Source organism: Coregonus lavaretus, assembly GCF_964263955.1.
Source record: "Coregonus lavaretus genome assembly, contig: HAP1_SCAFFOLD_589, whole genome shotgun sequence".
Taxonomy (NCBI): Eukaryota; Metazoa; Chordata; class Actinopteri; order Salmoniformes; family Salmonidae; genus Coregonus; species Coregonus lavaretus.
The window spans coordinates 49,856-67,500 of NW_028163587.1; the positions used below are offsets into that span (position 1 = coordinate 49,856).

Below are 17,645 nucleotides of genomic sequence, written 5' to 3' on the forward strand. Positions count from 1 at the left end.
GTGCGTCTTGACCTTTGATGAAATGGGGGCGGGCCCACGATACAGTGTTTTTATTTCTGTCTGTTTTCATGTCCAGAAAATAACAACAATGGTGGATATTTGAAGAAATGTCCGTATCAGATCGTTGGCGTGACATTTTCGTAATAAATACCGGATTGATATCAGAGCCGAATCCACAGGAGGGAGGATGAAGCGGCGCAATGCGGACTGCTGCAAGCTCCGACGGCCGTTAAAACGGAACCGAATCACCGAGGGTATATATAGCAGGTAACGTTACGAACGAAGAAAGGGGGTTCTAGTTAGGGACATGATCATACAATAATGGCGTCTGAGATATAGCAGACAAGACACTCAGCTGTCGTGTAGTGTGTCAGATAACCCCCGCTTTCGCGTTACTATTCGTCTGTCGTGTTCGAATGCCTAATAGCCTGTTTCGGAACGTAAGGCCTAACTAGCTAACGTAGCTATGTAACGTTAAGTAGCAGCAGCAGCAGCTGCTAGTTAACGCGTTCGCTATTCTGACAGTTCAAGGGATTTGTTCCAAAATGTAAACAGCACTGACTGCATTCACATTGACGACAATCAAAAGGCATTGGAAAATGTGCTAAAATGCATACGCATATTATTGCACGGTTAATTAGTGGCTACTTATAGCTAGCTGGCCATTCAACCCAAACATGAGAAAATGATCTTGTACACTCACTCACTGTCTGGTAGCCCAGTATTACTAGCGATACAAAGCATTGACGGTTCTAATATACTTTTGACACTTCAGTGCATTGTGTCAGCAGCAAGCCTCCATTGAAAACACCGCACGAGAAAAGCAGCTGTTGAAAAGCCAATATGCCCTGACATGAACACAGGTTTTAATGTTCTCTTCAATCTTCCGATAGTCATACGCCACTGTGTTAGGTTATGCATTTCTGGCCTTGAATGTATGGTATGAACAGAGAGTAAAGCATAGGACCAGAGCTAAGTATGAAGGGACTGAAAGCGGTACAAGTGCCCAACCATGAATGTATCTTTAAGTCTAAGTTAGGATACGTTACAGATCAAATTTGAGTGAACCTTTTCCATTGTTCAGTGGCAAATGTCTCTTTTTAAAACATTGGAAAACGCGTGGTCCTGTGGTTGCAGATTACATCTAATCGTGACTGAACTCAGGATAAAGATGTTCCATCTTTAAACACAGTGTTGTTTCTATGAATGACTGTGGTACTGATCATATCACAGGGAGTTTTTGTCTAGCTCTGGTACACCGTGGTAGTGACACGTGTTCCCCTATTAGTTAGTAGAGGAACACACATTAACACCTTGGACCAGAGCTAGTTTTCATCCAGCCTCTTTGTTCTGACTGTTTTGGCTCCCTCTCGCTCCGGATGACAGTGCCTCAATAAATCTCACAATGTTTCTCTCTCTTCCCTCCCTCTTCCCCCCATCTCTCTCTCTCTCTCTCTCTCTCTTCCCCCCATCTCTCTCTCTCTCTCCCCCCCCCTCTCTCTCTCTCTCATTTCAATTTAAGGTCTTTATTGGCATGGGAAACGTATGTTAACATTGCCATAGCTAGTGAAGTAGATAGTAAACAAAAGTGAAATAAACAATAAATATTAACAGTAAACATTACACTCTCCCCCCCCCCCCCCCCCCCCCCCTTATCTCTCTATATCCCCCCCCCCCCCCCCCTCTCTCTCTCTCTCTCTCTCTCAGTACCTTCCTGTATCTGAAGTTTCTGGTGGTGTGGGTACTGGTGCTGCTGGCAGACTTTGTGTTGGAGTTCAGGTTTGAGTACATGTGGCCCTTCTGGCTCTTCATGCGCAGTGTGTATGACTCCTTCAGATACCAGGGGCTGGTAAGTAACTGTGTGCGTGTGAGAGAGAGCTTACTCATGAGATTTTGACACAAAAGATGGCTGCACAATTGTATATTATTGCATACTGACTACATTTCTCTCTCTCCCTCCCTTCCTCCCTCTCTCTCTCTCCCTCCCTCCCTCCCTCCCTCTCTCTCTCTCCATCCCTCCCTCCCTTTTTCTCTCTCCATCCCTCCCTCCCTCCCTCTCTCTCTCTCCATCCCTCCCTCCCTCTCTCTCTCTCCATCCCTCCCTCTCTCTCTCTCCATCCCTCCCTCCCTCCCTCTCTCTCTCTCCATCCCTCCCTCTCTCTCTCTCCATCCCTCCCTCCCTCTCTCTCTCTCCATCCCTCCCTCCCTCCCTCTCTCTCTCTCCATCCCTCCCTCTCTCTCTCTCCATCCCTCTCTCTCTCTCTCCATCCCTCCCTCCCTCTCTCTCTCTCCCTCCCTCCCTCCCTCCCTCCCTCTCTCTCTCTCCATCCCTCCCTCCCTCCCTCTCTCTCTCTCCATCCCTCCCTCCCCTCTCTCTCTCTCCATCCCTCCCTCTCTCTCTCTCCATCCCTCCCTCCCTCTCTCTCTCTCCATCCCTCCCTCCCTCTCTCTCTCTCCCTCCCTCCCTCCCTCCCTCTCTCTCTCTCCATCCCTCCCTCCCTCTCTCTCTCTCCCTCCCTCCCTCTCTCTCTCTCCCTCCCTCCCTCCCTCTCTCTCTCTCCATCCCTCCCTCCCTCCCTCTCTCTCTCTCCCTCCCTCCCTCCCTCCCTCCCTCCCTCCCTCTCTCTCTCTCCATCCCCCCCTCCCTCTCTCTCTCTCCATCCCTCCCTCCCTCTCTCTCTCTCCCTCCCTCCCTCCCTCTCTCTCTCTCCATCCCTCCCTCCCTCCCTCTCTCTCTCTCTCTCTCTCCCTCCCTCCCTCTCTCTCTCTCCATCCCTCCCTCCCTCTCTCTCTCTCCATCCCTCCCTCCCTCCCTCTCTCTCTCTCCATCCCTCCCTCCCCCTCTCTCTCTCCATCCCTCCCTCCCTCTCTCGCTCTCCATCCCTCCCTCCCTCTCTCTCTCCATCCCTCCCTCCCTCTCTCTCTCTCTCTCCATCCCTCCCTCCCTCTCTCTCTCTCCATCCCTCCCTCCCTCCCTCTCTCTCTCTCTCTCCATCCCTCCCTCTCTCTCTCTCCATCCCTCCCTCCCTCTCTCTCCCTCCCTCCATCCCTCCCTCCCTCCCTCCCTCTCTCTCCATCCCTCCCTCTCTCTCTCTCCATCCCTCCCTCCCTCCCTCCCTCTCTCTCCATCCCTCCCTCCCTCCCTCTCTCTCCATCCCTCCCTCCCTCTCTCTCTCTCCATCCCTCCCTCCCTCCCTCTCTCTCTCTCCATCCCTCCCCCTCTCTCTCTCCCTCCCTCCCTCCCTCTCCCTCCCTCCCTCCCTCCCTCTCTCTCTCTCCATCCCTCCCTCTCTCTCTCTCTCTCTCCCTCCCTCCCTCCCTCCCTCTCTCTCTCTCTCTCCATCCCTCCCTCCCTCTCTCTCCCTCCCTCCCTCCCTCCCCCTCTCTCCATCCCTCCCTCCCTCTCTCCCTCTCTCTCCATCCCTCCCTCTCTCTCTCTCCCTCCCTCCCTCTCTCTCTCAGGCGTTCTCAGTGTTCTTTGTGTGTGTGGCGTTTACGTCTGACATCATCTGCCTCCTCTTTATCCCAGTCCAATGGCTGTTCTTTGCTGCCAGCACCTACGTCTGGGTCCAGTACGTCTGGCACACAGGTCAGTTGACATCAGCTCTCTGTCAAATATTTTAGATTGGTCTTTCCCACAATGCATTGACTTAATCCTGTGTGTCATGTGATTCATATGTTTATATATACCAGTTATCAAATGTGGATGTACATTTATGTATTCAGATATGCATGTACAAAATAATTGTGTATTTCTTTGTCTGCGTTTACACAGGCAGCCCAGTTCTGATCTTTTTCCACTAATTGGTCTTTTGACAAATCAGATCAGCTCTTGCCAATAATTGGGCAAAAGATCAGAATTGGTCTGCCTGTGTAAACACAGGCTTTAACTCTCACACCGTCTTCCATCTGGGCCCTTCCCCCTTGCACAGAGAGAGGAGTGTGTCTACCCACCGTATCGCTATGGATACTGTTTGTGTACATGGAAGCTGCCATCCGCTTCAAGGACCTGAAGAACTTCCACGTGGACCTGTGTCGGCCCTTCGCTGCTCACTGGTAACCTGTCACCTGTTTTTATAACCCTATCTGGCATATTACCTAGCTTATCGCATTGTATCACAGGACCAAGCACATTGTGGCAACGGTAATCTAAATTCTTAAAAGGTTTTAAAAAATAAATGCAACAATTGGACAATGGATGAAGATACTCCAAACTTTTTGAATTTGTATAATCCATCAGATATTGACTTCATTATAGTACATACAACTGTAACTGGCAGGAACAAATCATTGATGGAGTTCAGCGATTTTGAATTCAGGTATTACATGTGTCAAATTTCACTTATTGTTCTTAGAATGCACTCGTGTGTGTGTGTGTGTGTGTGTGTGTGTGTGTGTGTATATATGTATGTGTGTGTGTGTGTGTGTGTGTGTGTGTGTGTGTGTGTATATATACACTGCTCAAAAAAATAAAGGGAACACTTAAACAACACAATGTAACTCCAAGTCAATCACACTTCTTTGAAATCAAACTGTCCACTTCGGAAGCAACACTGATTGACAATACATTTCACATGCTGTTGTGCAAATGGAATAGACAACAGGTGGAAATTATAGGCAATTAGCAAGACACCCCCAATAAAGAAGTGGTTCTGCAGGTGGTGACCACAGACCACTTCTCAGTTCCTATGCTTCCTGGCTGATGTTTTGGTCACTTTTGAATGCTGGCGGTGCTTTCACTCTAGTGGTAGCATGAGACAGAGTCTACAACCCACACAAGTGGCTCAGGTAGTGCAGCTCATCCAGGATGGCACATCAAATGCGAGCTGTGGCAAGAATGTTTGCTGTGTCTGTCAGCGTAGTGTCCAGAGCATGGAGGCGCTACCAGGAGACAGGCCAGTACATCAGGAGACGTGGAGGAGGCCGTAGGAGAGCAACAACCCAGCAGCAGGACCGCTACCTCCGCCTTTGTGCAAGGAGGAGCAGGAGGAGCACTGCCAGAGCCCTGCAAAATGACCTCCAGCAGGCCACAAATGTGCATGTGTCTGCTCAAACGGTCAGAAACAGACTCCATGAGGGTGGTATGAGGGCCCGACGTCCACAGGTGGGGGTTGTACTTACAGCCCAACACCGTGCAGGACGTTTGGCATTTGCCAGAGAACACCAAGATTGGCAAATTCGCCACTGGCGCCCTGTGCTCTTCACAGATGAAAGCAGGTTCACACTGAGCATATGTGACAGAGTCTGGAGACGCCGTGGAGAACGTTCTGCTGCCTGCAACATCCTCCAGCATGACCGGTTTGGCGGTGGGTCAGTCATGGTGTGGGGTGGCATTTCTTTGGGGGGCCGCACAGCCCTCCATGTGCTCGCCAGAGGTAGCCTGACTGCCATTAGGTACCGAGATGAGATCCTCAGACCCCTTGTGAGACCATATGCTGGTGCGGTTGGCCCTGGGTTCCTCCTAATGCAAGACAATGCTAGACCTCATGTGGCTGGAGTGTGACAGCAGTTCCTGCAAGAGGAAGGCATTGATGCTATGGACTGGCCCGCCCGTTCCCCAGACCTGAATCCAATTGAGCACATCTGGGACATCATGTCTCGCTCCATCCACCAACGCCACGTTGCACCACAGACTGTCCAGGAGTTGGCGGATGCTTTAGTCCAGGTCTGGGAGGAGATCCCTCAGGAGACCATCCGCCACCTCATCAGGAGCATGCCCAGGCGTTGTAGGGAGGTCATACAGGCACGTGGAGGCCACACACACTACTGAGCCTCATTTTGACTTGTTTTAAGGACATTACATCAATGTTGGATCAGCCTGTAGTGTGGTTTTCCACTTTAATTTTGAGGGTGACTCCAAATCCAGACCTCCATGGGTTGATAAATTAGATTTTTGTGTGATTTTGTTGTCAGCACATTCAACTATGTAAAGAAAAAAGTATTTTAATAAGATTATTTCATTCATTCAGATCTAGGATGTGTTGTTTAAGTGTTCCCTTAATTTTTTTGAGCAGTGTACATACATATACACGTGTACCGTTCAAAAGTTTGGGGTCACTTTTTTTTGTCCATTAAAATAACATCAAATTGATCAGAAATACAGTGTAGACATTGTTAATGTTGGAAATGGCTATTGTAGCTGGAAACGGCTGATTTTTAAAAAATGGAATATCTACATAGGCGTACAGAGGCCCATTATCAGCAACCATCAGTCCTGTGTTCCAATGGCACGTTGTGTTTGCTAATCCAAGTTGATCATTTTAAAAGGCTAATTGATCATTAGAAAACCCTTTTGTAATTATGTTAGCACAGCTGAAAACTGTTGTGCTGATTTAAAGAAGCAATAAAACTGGCCTTCTTGAGACTAGTTGAGTATCTGGAGCATCAGCAATTGTGGGTTCGATTACAGAATCAAAATGGCCAGAAACAAAGAAGCACAGCTCCAACCTATGCAATAACTATTTAGGGAAGAAGCAGTCAGCTGGTATTCTGTCTATAACGGAGTGGCCAGCACAGTCACCGGATCTCAACCCTATTGAGCTGTTGAGGGAGCAGCTTGACCGTATGGTACGTAAGAAGTGCCCATCAAGCCAATCCAACTTGTGGGAGGTGCTTCAGGAAGCATGGGGTGAAATCTCTTCAGATTACCTCAACAAATTGACAACTAGAATGCCAAATGTCTGCAAGGCTGTAATTGCTGTAAATGGAGGATTCTTTGACGAAAGCAAAGTTTGAAGGACTCAATTATTATTTAAATTAAAAATCAATATTTCAAATAAAATAAAAATGTATTTGTCACATACACGTGTTTAGCAGATGTTATTGCGGTTGTAGCAAAATGCTTGTGCTTCTAGCTCCGACAGTACAGTAATTTCTAACAAGTAATATCTAACAATTTCACAACATATACCCAATACACACACAAATCTAGTAAGGAATGGAATTTAAGAATATATACAGTGGGGAAAAAAAGTATTTAGTCAGCCACCAATTGTGAAAGTTCTCCCACTTAAAAAGATGAGAGAGGCCTGTAATTTTCATCATAGGTACACGTCAACTATGACAGACAAATTGAGGGAAAAAAATCCAGAAAATCACATTGTAGGATTTTTAATGAATTTATTTGCAAATTATGGTGGAAAATAAGTATTTGGTCACCTACAAACAAGCAAGATTTCTGGCTCTCACAGACCTGTAACTTCTTCTTTAAGAGGCTCCTCTGTCCTTCACTCGTTACCTGTATTAATGGCACCTGTTTGAACTTGTTATCAGTATAAAAGACACCTGTCCACAACCTCAAACAGTCACACTCCAAACTCCACTATGGCCAAGACCAAAGAGCTGTCAAAGGACACCAGAAACAAAATTGTAGACCTGCACCAGGCTGGGAAGACTGAATCTGCAATAGCTTGGTTTGAAGAAATCAACTGTGGGAGCAATTATTAGGAAATGGAAGACATACAAGACCACTGATAATCTCCCTCGATCTGGGGCTCCACGCAAGATCTCACCCCGTGGGGTCAAAATGATCACAAGAACGGTGAGCAAAAATTCCAGAACCACACGGGGGGACCTAGTGAATGACCTGCAGAGAGCTAGGACCAAAGTAACAAAGCCTACCATCAGTAACACACTACGCCGCCAGGGACCCAAATCCTGGAGTGCCAGACGTGTCCCCCTGCTTAAGCCAGTACATGTCCAGGCCCGTCTGAAGTTTGCTAGAGTGCATTTGGATGATCCAGAAGAGGATTGGGAGAATGTCATATGGTCAGATGAAACCAAAATATAACTTTTTGGTAAAAACTCAACTCGTCGTGTTTGGAGGACAAAGAATGCTGAGTTGCATCCAAAGAACACCATACCTACTGTGAAGCATGGGGGTGGAAACATCATGCTTTGGGGCTGTTTTTCTGCAAAGGGACCAGGACGACTGATCCGTGTAAAGGAAAGAATGAATGGGGCCATGTATCGTGAGATTTTGAGTGAAAACCTCCTTCCATCAGCAAGGGCATTGAAGATGAAACGTAGCTGGGTCTTTCAGCATGAGAATGATCCCAAACACACCGCCCGGGCAACGAAGAAGTGGCTTCGTAAGAAGCATTTCAAGGTCCTGGAGTGGCCTAGCCAGTCTCCAGATCTCAACCCCATAGAAAATCTTTGGAGGGAGTTGAAAGTCCGTGTTGCCCAGCTACAGCCCCAAAACATCACTGCTCTAGAGGAGATCTACATGGAGGAATGGGCCAAAATACCAGCAACAGTGTGTGAAAACCTTGTGAAGACTTACAGAAAACGTTTGACCTGTGTCATTGCCAACAAAGGGTATATAACAAAGTATTGAGAAACTTTTGTTATTGACCAAATACTTATTTTCCACCATAATTTGCAAATAAATTCATAAAAAATCCTACAATGTGATTTTCTGGATTTTCTTTTCTAATTTTGTCTGTCATAGTTGACGTGTACCTATGATGAAAATTACAGGCCTCTCTCATCTTTTTAAGTGGGAGAACTTGCACAATTGGTGGCTGACTAAATACTTTTTTTCCCCCACTGTACATATATTTCTAACCTTGTCAATGACTACATTTCCTATTCATCTTGCTATATTTCCTATTCAAAATCATTTCATGTATGTTTTCATGAAAAACAAGGACATTTCTAAGTGACCCCAAACTTTTGAACGGTAGTGTATGTGTGTGTGTGTGTATATATGTATATGTGTGTATATATATACACACATATACTACTGTTCAAAAGTTTGGGGTCACTTAGAAATGTCCTTGTTTTCCATGAAAACATACATGAAATGATTTTAACAGTTGAAGTCGGAAGTTTACATACACTTAGGTTGGAGTCATTAACTTGTTTTTCAACCACTCCACAAATTTCTTGTTAACAAACTATAGTTTTGGCAAGTCGGTTAGGACATGACACAAGTAATTTTTCCAACAATTGTTTACAGACAGATTATTTCACTTATTATTCAGTGTATCACAATTCCAGTGGGTCAGAAAGTTTACATACACTAAGTTGACTGTGCCTTTAAACAGCTTGGGAAATTCCAGAAAACGATGTCATGGCTTTAGAAGCTTCTGATAGGCTAATTGACATAATTTGAGTCAATTGGAGGTGTACCTGTGGATGTATTTCAAGACCTACCTTCAAACTCAGTGCCTCTTTGCTTGACATCATGGGAAAATCAAAATAAATCAGCCAATACCTCAGAAAAAGAATTGTAGACCTCCACAAGTCTGGTTCATCCTTGGGAGCAATTTCCAAACGCCTGAAGATACCACGTTCATCTGTACAAACAATAGTACGCAAGTATAAACACCATGGGACTACGCAGCCGTCATACCGCTCAGGAAGGAGACGCGTTCTGTCTTGGTGCGAAAAGTGCAAATCAATCCCAGAACAACAGCAAAGGACCTTGTGAAAATGCTGAAGGAAACCGGTACAAAACTATCTATATCCACAGTAAAACGAGTCCTATATCGACATAACCTGAAAGGCCGCTCAGCAAGGAAGAAGCCACTGCTCCAAAACCGCCATAAAAAAACCAGACTACGGTTTGCAAAATTATGTGGATATATTGAAGCAACATCTCAAGACATCAGTCAGGAAGTTAAAGCTTGGTGGTAAATTGGTCTTCCAAATGGACAATGACCCCAAGCATACTTCCAAAGTTGTGGCAAAATGGCTTAAGGACAACAAAGTCAAGGTATTGGAGTGGCCATCACAAAGCCCTGACCTCAATCCTATAGAATCCTATAAAAATGTGTGGGCAGAACTGAAAAGGTGTGTGGGAGCAAGGAGGCCTACAAACCTGACTCAGTTACACCAGCACTGTCAGGAGGAATGGGCCAAAATTCACCCAACTTATTGTGGGAAGCTTGTGGAAGGCTTAAAATAAAGTGGTGATCCTAACTGACCTAAGACAGGGAATTTTTATTAGGATTAAATGTCAGGAATTGTGAAAAACTGAGTTTAAATGTATTTCGCTAAGGTGTATGTAAACTTCCGACTTCAACTGTGTGTATATATATATATATATATATATATATATATATATACAGTGGGGGAAAAAAGTATTTAGTCAGCCACCAATTGTGCAAGTTCTCCCACTTAAAAAGATGAGAGAGGCCTGTAATTTTCATCATAGGTACACGTCAACTATGACAGACAAAATTAGAAAGAAAATTCCAGAAAATCACATTGTAGGATTTTTTATGAACTTATTTGCAAATGATGGTGGAAAATAAGTATTTGGTCAATAACAAAAGTTTCTCAATACTTTGTTATATACCCTTTGTTGGCAATGACACAGGTCAAACGTTTTCTGTAAGTCTTCACAAGGTTTTCACACACAGTTGCTGGTATTTTGGCCCATTCCTCCATGCAGATCTCCTCTAGAGCAGTGATGTTTTGGGGCTGTCGCTGGGCAACACGGACTTTCAACTCCCTCCAAAGATTTTCTATGGGGTTGAGATCTGGAGACTGGCTAGGCCACTCCAGGACCTTGAAATGCTTCTTACGAAGCCACTCCTTCATTGCCCGGGCGGTGTGTTTGGGATCATTGTCATGCTGAAAGACCCAGCTATGTTTCATCTTCAATGCCCTTGCTGATGGAAGGAGGTTTTCACTCAAAATCTCACGATACATGGCCCCATTCATTCTTTCCTTTACACGGATCAGTCGTCCTGGTCCCTTTGCAGAAAAACAACCCCAAAGCATGATGTTTCCACCCCCATGCTTCACAGTAGGTATTGTGTTCTTTGGATGCAACTCAGCATTCTTTGTTCTCCAAACACGACGAGTTGAGTTTTTACCAAAAAGTTCTATTTTGGTTTCATCTGACCATACGACATTCTCCCAATCCTCTTCTGGATCATCCAAATGCACTCTAGCAAACTTCAGACGGGCCTGGACATGTACTGGCTTAAGCAGGGGGACACGTCTGGCACTGCAGGATTTGAGTCCCTGGCGGCGTAGTGTGTTACTGATGGTAGGCTTTGTTACTTTGGTCCCAGCTCTCTGCAGGTCATTCACTAGGTCCCCCCGTGTGGTTCTGGGATTTGTGCTCACCGTTCTTGTGATCATTTTGACCCCACGGGGTGAGATCTTGCGTGGAGCCCCAGATCGAGGGAGATTATCAGTGGTCTTGTATGTCTTCCATTTCCTAATAATTGCTCCCACAGTTGATTTCTTCAAACCAAGCTGCTTACTTATTGCAGATGCAGTCTTCTCAGCCTGGTGCAGGTCTACAATTTTGTTTCTGGTGTCCTTTGACAGCTCTTTGGTCTTGGCCATAGTGGAGTTTGGAGTGTGACTGTTTGAGGTTGTGGACAGGTGTCTTTTATACTGATAACAAGTTCAAACAGGTGCCATTAATACAGGTAACGAGTGGAGGACAGAGGAGCCTCTTAAAGAAGAAGTTACAGGTCTGTGAGAGCCAGAAATCTTGCTTGTTTGTAGATGACCAAATACTTATTTTCCACCATAATTTGCAAATAAATTCATAAAAAATCCTACAATGGGATTTTCTGGATTTTTCTTTCTCAATTTGTCTGTCATAGTTGACGTGTACCTATGATGAAAATTACAGGCCTCTCTCATCTTTTTAAGTGGGAGAACTTGCACAATTGGTGGCTGACTAAATACTTTTTTTCCCCACTGTATACACACACACATACACAGTTGAAGTTCTCCCTGTCTGAGAACGCTACCTGCCCGAATGCATATACACTACTCCTGGCATCAGCCAAACCCAGATTAGTCTGTTGGACTGCCAGATGGTGAAGCGTGATTCATCACTACAGAGAATGCGTTTCCACTGCTCCAGAGTCCAATGGTGGCGAGCTTTACACCACTCCAGCTGACGCTTGACATTGCGCATGGTGATCTTAGGCTTGTGTTTGGCTGCTTGGCCCATTTCATGAAACTCCAGACGAACAGTTATTGTGCTGACGTGGCTTCCAGAGGCAGTTTGGAACTCGGTAGTGAGTGTTGCAACAGAGGACAGACTATTTGTACGCGCTTCAGCACTCGGCGGTCCCGTTCTGTGAGCTTGTGTGGCCTACCACTTCGCAGCTGAACCGTTGTTGCTCCTAGATGTTTCCACTTCACAATAACAGCACTTACAGTTGACCGGGGCAGCTCTAGCAGGGCAGAAATGTGACAAACTGACTTGTTGGAATGGTGGCATCCTATCACAGTGCCATGTTAAGTCACTGAGCTCTCCAGTAAGGCCATTCTACTGCCAATGTTTGTCTATGGAGATTGCATGGCGGTGTGCTCGATTTTATACACCTGTCAGCAACAGGTGTGGCTGAAATAGCAGAATCCACTAATTTGAGGGGGTGCCCACATACTTTTGTGTGTATATATATATATATATATATATATATATATATATATAGTGTATCTAATAAATGGAATTAAAATGATGGAATTAAAAGTTAACGCTCTTATCCAGAGCGACTCTACACATTGTAATAGCTTAGGCAATGTTCTTTAAATACATTGTCAAATAGTTACAAGACACCTGTAGGCTCTTCAACAAGAGTGAAACTATTCTTCTACACTGCACATGAAGTAGAAAGCGTTCATTTTTATTCTGTCATTTCGCTTTAACAACCATAACAAAAGTTTATTTGTGCTAACTCTTTTCCCCTCTTCCTCGTCCCTCCACCTCTCTGCCCTCATCCCTCCACCTCTCTGCCCTCGTCCCTCCACCTCTCTGCACTCGTCCCTCCACCTCTCTGCCCTCATCCCTCCACCTCTCTGCCCTCATCCCTCCACCCCTCCACCTCTCTGCCCTCATCCCTCCACCCCTCCACCTCTCTGCCCTCGTCCCTCCACCTCTCTGCCCTCGTCCCTCCACCTCTCTGCCCTCGTCCCTCCACCTCTCTGCCCTCGTCCCTCCACCTCTCTGCCCTCGTCCCTCCACCTCTCTGCCCTCGTCCCTCCACCTCTCTGCCCTCGTCCCTCCACCTCTCTGCCCTCGTCCCTCCACCTCTGCCCTCGTCCCTCCACCTCTCTGCCCTCGTCCCTCCACCTCTCTGCCCTCGTCCCTCCACCCCTCGTCCCTCCACCTCTCTGCCCTCGTCCCTCCACCCCTCGTCCCTCCACCTCTCTGCCCTCGTCCCTCCACCTCTCTGTCCTCGTCCCTCCACCCCTCGTCCCTCCACCTCTGCCCTCGTCCCTCCACCTCTCTGCCCTCGTCCCTCCACCTCTCTGCCCTCGTCCCTCCACCCCTCGTCCCTCCACCTCTCTGCCCTCGTCCCTCCACCCCTCGTCCCTCCACCTCTCTGCCCTCGTCCCTCCACCTCTCTGCCCTCGTCCCTCCACCTCTCTGCCCTCGTCCCTCCACCTCTCTGCCCTCGTCCCTCCACCTCTCTGCCCTCGTCCCTCCACCTCTCTGCCCTCGTCCCTCCACCTCTCTGCCCTCGTCCCTCCACCTCTCTGCCCTCGTCCCTCCACCTCTCTGCCCTCGTCCCTCCACCTCTCTGCCCTCGTCCCTCCACCCCTCGTCCCTCTACCTCTCTGCCCTCGTCCCTCCACCCCTCGTCCCTCTACCTCTCTGCCCTCATCCCTCCACCCCTCGTCCCTCCACCTCTCTGCCCTCATCCCTCCACCCCTCGTCCCTCCACCTCTCTGCCCTCGTCCCTCCACCTCTCTGCCCTCGTCCCTCCACCTCTCTGCCCTCATCCCTCCACCCCTCATCCCTCCACCTCTCTGCCCTCATCCCTCCACCTCTCTGCCCTCATCCCTCCACCCCTCGTCCCTCCACCTCTCTGCCCTCATCCCTCCACCTCTCTGCACTCATCCCTCCACCCCTCATCCCTCCACCTCTCTGCCCTCATCCCTCCACCTCTCTGCCCTCGTCCCTCCACCTCTCTGCCCTCGTCCCTCCACCTCTCTGCCCTCATCCCTCCACCTCTCTGCCCTCGTCCCTCCACCTCTCTGCCCTCATCCCTCCACCTCTCTGCCCTCGTCCCTCCACCTCTCTGCCCTCATCCCTCCACCTCTCTGCCCTCATCCCTCCACCCCTCATCCCTCCACCTCTCTGCCCTCGTTCCCTCCACCTCTCTGCCCTCGTCCCTCCACCTCTCTGCCCTCGTCCCTCCACCTCTCTGCCCTCATCCCTCCACCCCTCGTCCCTCCACCTCTCTGCCCTCGTCCCTCTACCTCTCTGCCCTCGTCCCTCTACCTCTCTGCCCTCGTCCCTCCACCTCTCTGCCCTCGTCCCTCCACCTCTCTGCCCTCGTCCCTCCACCTCTCTGCCCTCGTCCCTCCACCTCACTGCCCTCGTCCCTCCACCTCTCTGCCCTCGTCCCTCCACCTCTCTGCCCTCGTCCCTCCACCTCTCTGCCCTCGTCCCTCCACCTCTCTGCCCTCGTCCCTCCACCTCTCTGCCCTCGTCCCTCCACCTCTCTGCCCTCGTCCCTCCACCTCTCTGCCCTTGTCCCTCCACCTCTCCCTCTGTCAGTATTGGCTACCCCGTGGTGACTCTGGGCTTTGGCTTTAAGAGCTACGTCAGCTACAAGATGAGACTGAGGAAACAGAAGGAGGTGCAGAAGGAGAATGACTTTTACATGCAGCTCCTGCAGCAGGCCCTGCCCCCAGAGCAACAGATGTTACAGAGACAGGAGAGAGAGGCAGAGGAGGGTGAGATGGATCATTCAGTACACACCTCACTTTACTCTGAGCAACAGATGCTACAGAGACAGGAGAGGGAGGCAGAGGAGGGTGAGATGGATCATTCAGTACACACCTCACTTTACTCTGAGCAACAGATGCTACAGAGACAGGAGAGAGAGGCAGAGGAGGGTGAGATGGATCATTCAGTACACACTTCACTTTACTCTGAGCAACAGATGCTCCGCCAACAATTGGAAGGTGATAGACAAGCACACACTGTTGTAATCTTACCTGAACTCTTCCTAACGTTGCTTCCTCCTTTCTAGCGGCCATGGCTAAAGGTGTGTCATCAGAGGTGGACACTACCCCTCCGGTTTCCCAAAACGGGTCAACTCCCGGCAAGAAGACCCCCGTTAACGCTTCTGTCCCCTTACCGGAACTGGAGTACCGGGAGAAAGGGAGAGACGGGAACAGCAAGGAGCGGGAGGGCAAACAACAACAACAACAACACACCATAGGAATCAACAACAACAGTATCCTCCACACACTGGACTCCACATTACAGGAGACAGAGTATATGGAGAACATGGGGGGGAAGAGACTGAACAATGACCTCGGAGGAGAGAGCACAGACACAGACAACACACACACTCCCAAAGAGGATATGGGGGGAACAGGAGGAGGAGGAGGAGGAGGAGGAGGGAAGAACTACAAAAACGCCAGCGGAGGCGGTGTGGCCACCAACTCCTCCCCTCGGAATCACAGCGCCACCAATGGGACCGTGCCGTCGTCTGGCTCGTCCAATAAGAATGAGAAAAAGCTGAAGTCTGCGGGGAAAGGAGGAGCCAATCAGAAGGATCCCGTGGAGAACTGCATTCCCAATAATCAACTGGGCAAGCCAGATGCTCTCGTCCGGTAAGACACACACATAGGCCCATAGCCAATGTACACCCACATATAGGCAGGTAGGCAGGTAGGCAGGCACAGACACATGTAGGTTTCACACTCCCCTTGGTGGCCTTTCAGGCCGTACTACAATGCAGTCGGGCTTCTCACAGCAACCAAAGGTGTGCCACGTCATCAGATCTCATACGATGTGTGTAGCTGTTATGTTAAACACCTATTCATGTGTTCTGAGATCTGGCAGGAAACTGCAATGTGGTGAAAAGCTGAAACATCGATCCTCTCTCCCCTTTCCCTCTCTAGGCTGGAGCAGGAAGTGAAGCGTCTGAAGGCAGACCTGCAGGCGAGCCGTCAGTTGGAGTCAGAGTTACGTTCTCACCTCTCCTCTCTGACCTGCCAGGACAGGAGTCTGCGCTCAGAGCTGGGCCAGCTGCGACAAGACAATGAGATGCTGCAGAACAAGTAAGTCAACACACACACCAGACACACACACACCACACACAGACTCACACCACACACACACACACACACACAAACACACACCACACACAGACACACAGACTCACACCACACACACACACCAGACACGCGCACACACACACCACACACAGACTCACACCACACACACACACAGACACACACACACCACACAAACACACACACACACACACACACACACACACACACCAGACACACACACACACACACACACACCACACACAGACTCACACACCAGACACACACTCACACCACACACACACCACACACACACACCACACACAGACTCACACCACACACACACACACACACACACACACCACACACCAGACACACACACAGACACACACACAGACTCACACCACACACACACACACACACACACACCAGACACACACACACACCACACACAGACACACACACACACACACCACACACCAGACACACAAACACACACACCACACACACACACACACACACACCAGACACACACACACACCACACACAGACACACACACACACACACACACACACACACCAGACACACACGCACACCACACACAGACACACACACACACCACACACCAGACACACACACACACACACCACACACACACACACACACCACACACAGACACACACACACACACACACAGACACACACACACACAGACACACACACACTCACTCGAGGCCTGGGAACAATATCAATCTACAGAAGCCAAGGTTCTCAAACTATTAGCGCGTTGGAAGGGATCGGCCTGAGCGTAATCACTAATCTTGATCACATAAAGAGTGTTTATTTTGGATGCAAGGGGATCTGTAGATCAGGGAACCTGATTCTGTGTTCCCCTCCAACATGCAGATTCATTCTGACTTAGAAACTCAGGGAACAAACTTTGTGGCTGTGTTTGTGTGTCCATCTCTAACTGTGTTTGTGTGGCGTGTGCTCCACAGTGCTGTCCAGGCCAAGCAGAAGGACAAGCAGACCATCTCCCAGCTAGAGAAGAGGCTGAAGGCAGAGCAGGAGGCCCGGGCCCTGGCGGAGAAACAGCTGGCCGATGAGAGGAAGAGGAAGAGGCTGGAGGAGGCCACCTCAGCCCGGGCTTTAGCATTGGCCGAAGCCTCCAGGTAGGAAACCCCACACCAGGGATTCCGTTGGCCGGTAATAGCCGGCTTTTGGCTGATTTAAAAATAAATAAATGAAAAGCCGATGAATAAAATATTGTTTATTATCCTCTTGACTGATGGAAATACCAGTTGGTGTAATTACATTTGACTGGTCATGCTTATCGGTCTATAGGTCAATTTGCATAATTTAGTGTCATTAAATTGGCGCATATGTACAGTATATTCGTTATGTGTCTTATTTATCACACGCATACTGCATACAGAGACAGAGCCTTTGAGTAGAACATCTGTCAGACAGACAAGACCTGCTGCTGCTGCATCTTATGGTGCTTTCAAGACAACTGGGAAGTCTGAAAAATACGAGGTCAAATCATGACGTCCGTGATCGTCAGGTCGGAAAGTTGGAGCTCTAGAAAGAGTTCCGAGTTGGAATTCCGATTTGGATGACCGTTCAAAACGCGTTTTTTATT

At 48.6% G+C, this 17,645-nt stretch overlaps 1 protein-coding gene across 2 annotated transcripts in view; it reads left to right on the top strand.

Moving 5' to 3' along the window:
* Positions 1 to 16: 16 nt before the first annotated feature.
* LOC311117973 (macoilin-like) overlaps positions 17 to 17,645 on the top strand; it is a 21,936-nt gene continuing 4,307 nt past the window's right edge. The window contains exons 1-9 of one of the 2 annotated variants that reach the window (XM_084192857.1): positions 17 to 267; positions 1,523 to 1,543; positions 1,708 to 1,849; positions 3,463 to 3,589; positions 3,933 to 4,056; positions 14,492 to 14,670; positions 14,970 to 15,558; positions 15,850 to 16,008; positions 17,002 to 17,175. In XM_084192857.1, coding sequence (XP_084048983.1) covers positions 188 to 267; positions 1,523 to 1,543; positions 1,708 to 1,849; positions 3,463 to 3,589; positions 3,933 to 4,056; positions 14,492 to 14,670; positions 14,970 to 15,558; positions 15,850 to 16,008; positions 17,002 to 17,175 — 1,595 coding nt within the window. In that variant the 5' untranslated portion in view covers positions 17 to 187. The remainder of the gene's footprint in view (positions 268 to 1,522; positions 1,544 to 1,707; positions 1,850 to 3,462; positions 3,590 to 3,932; positions 4,057 to 14,491; positions 14,671 to 14,969; positions 15,559 to 15,849; positions 16,009 to 17,001; positions 17,176 to 17,645) is intronic. The other variant, XM_084192858.1, reaches the window with a different exon arrangement.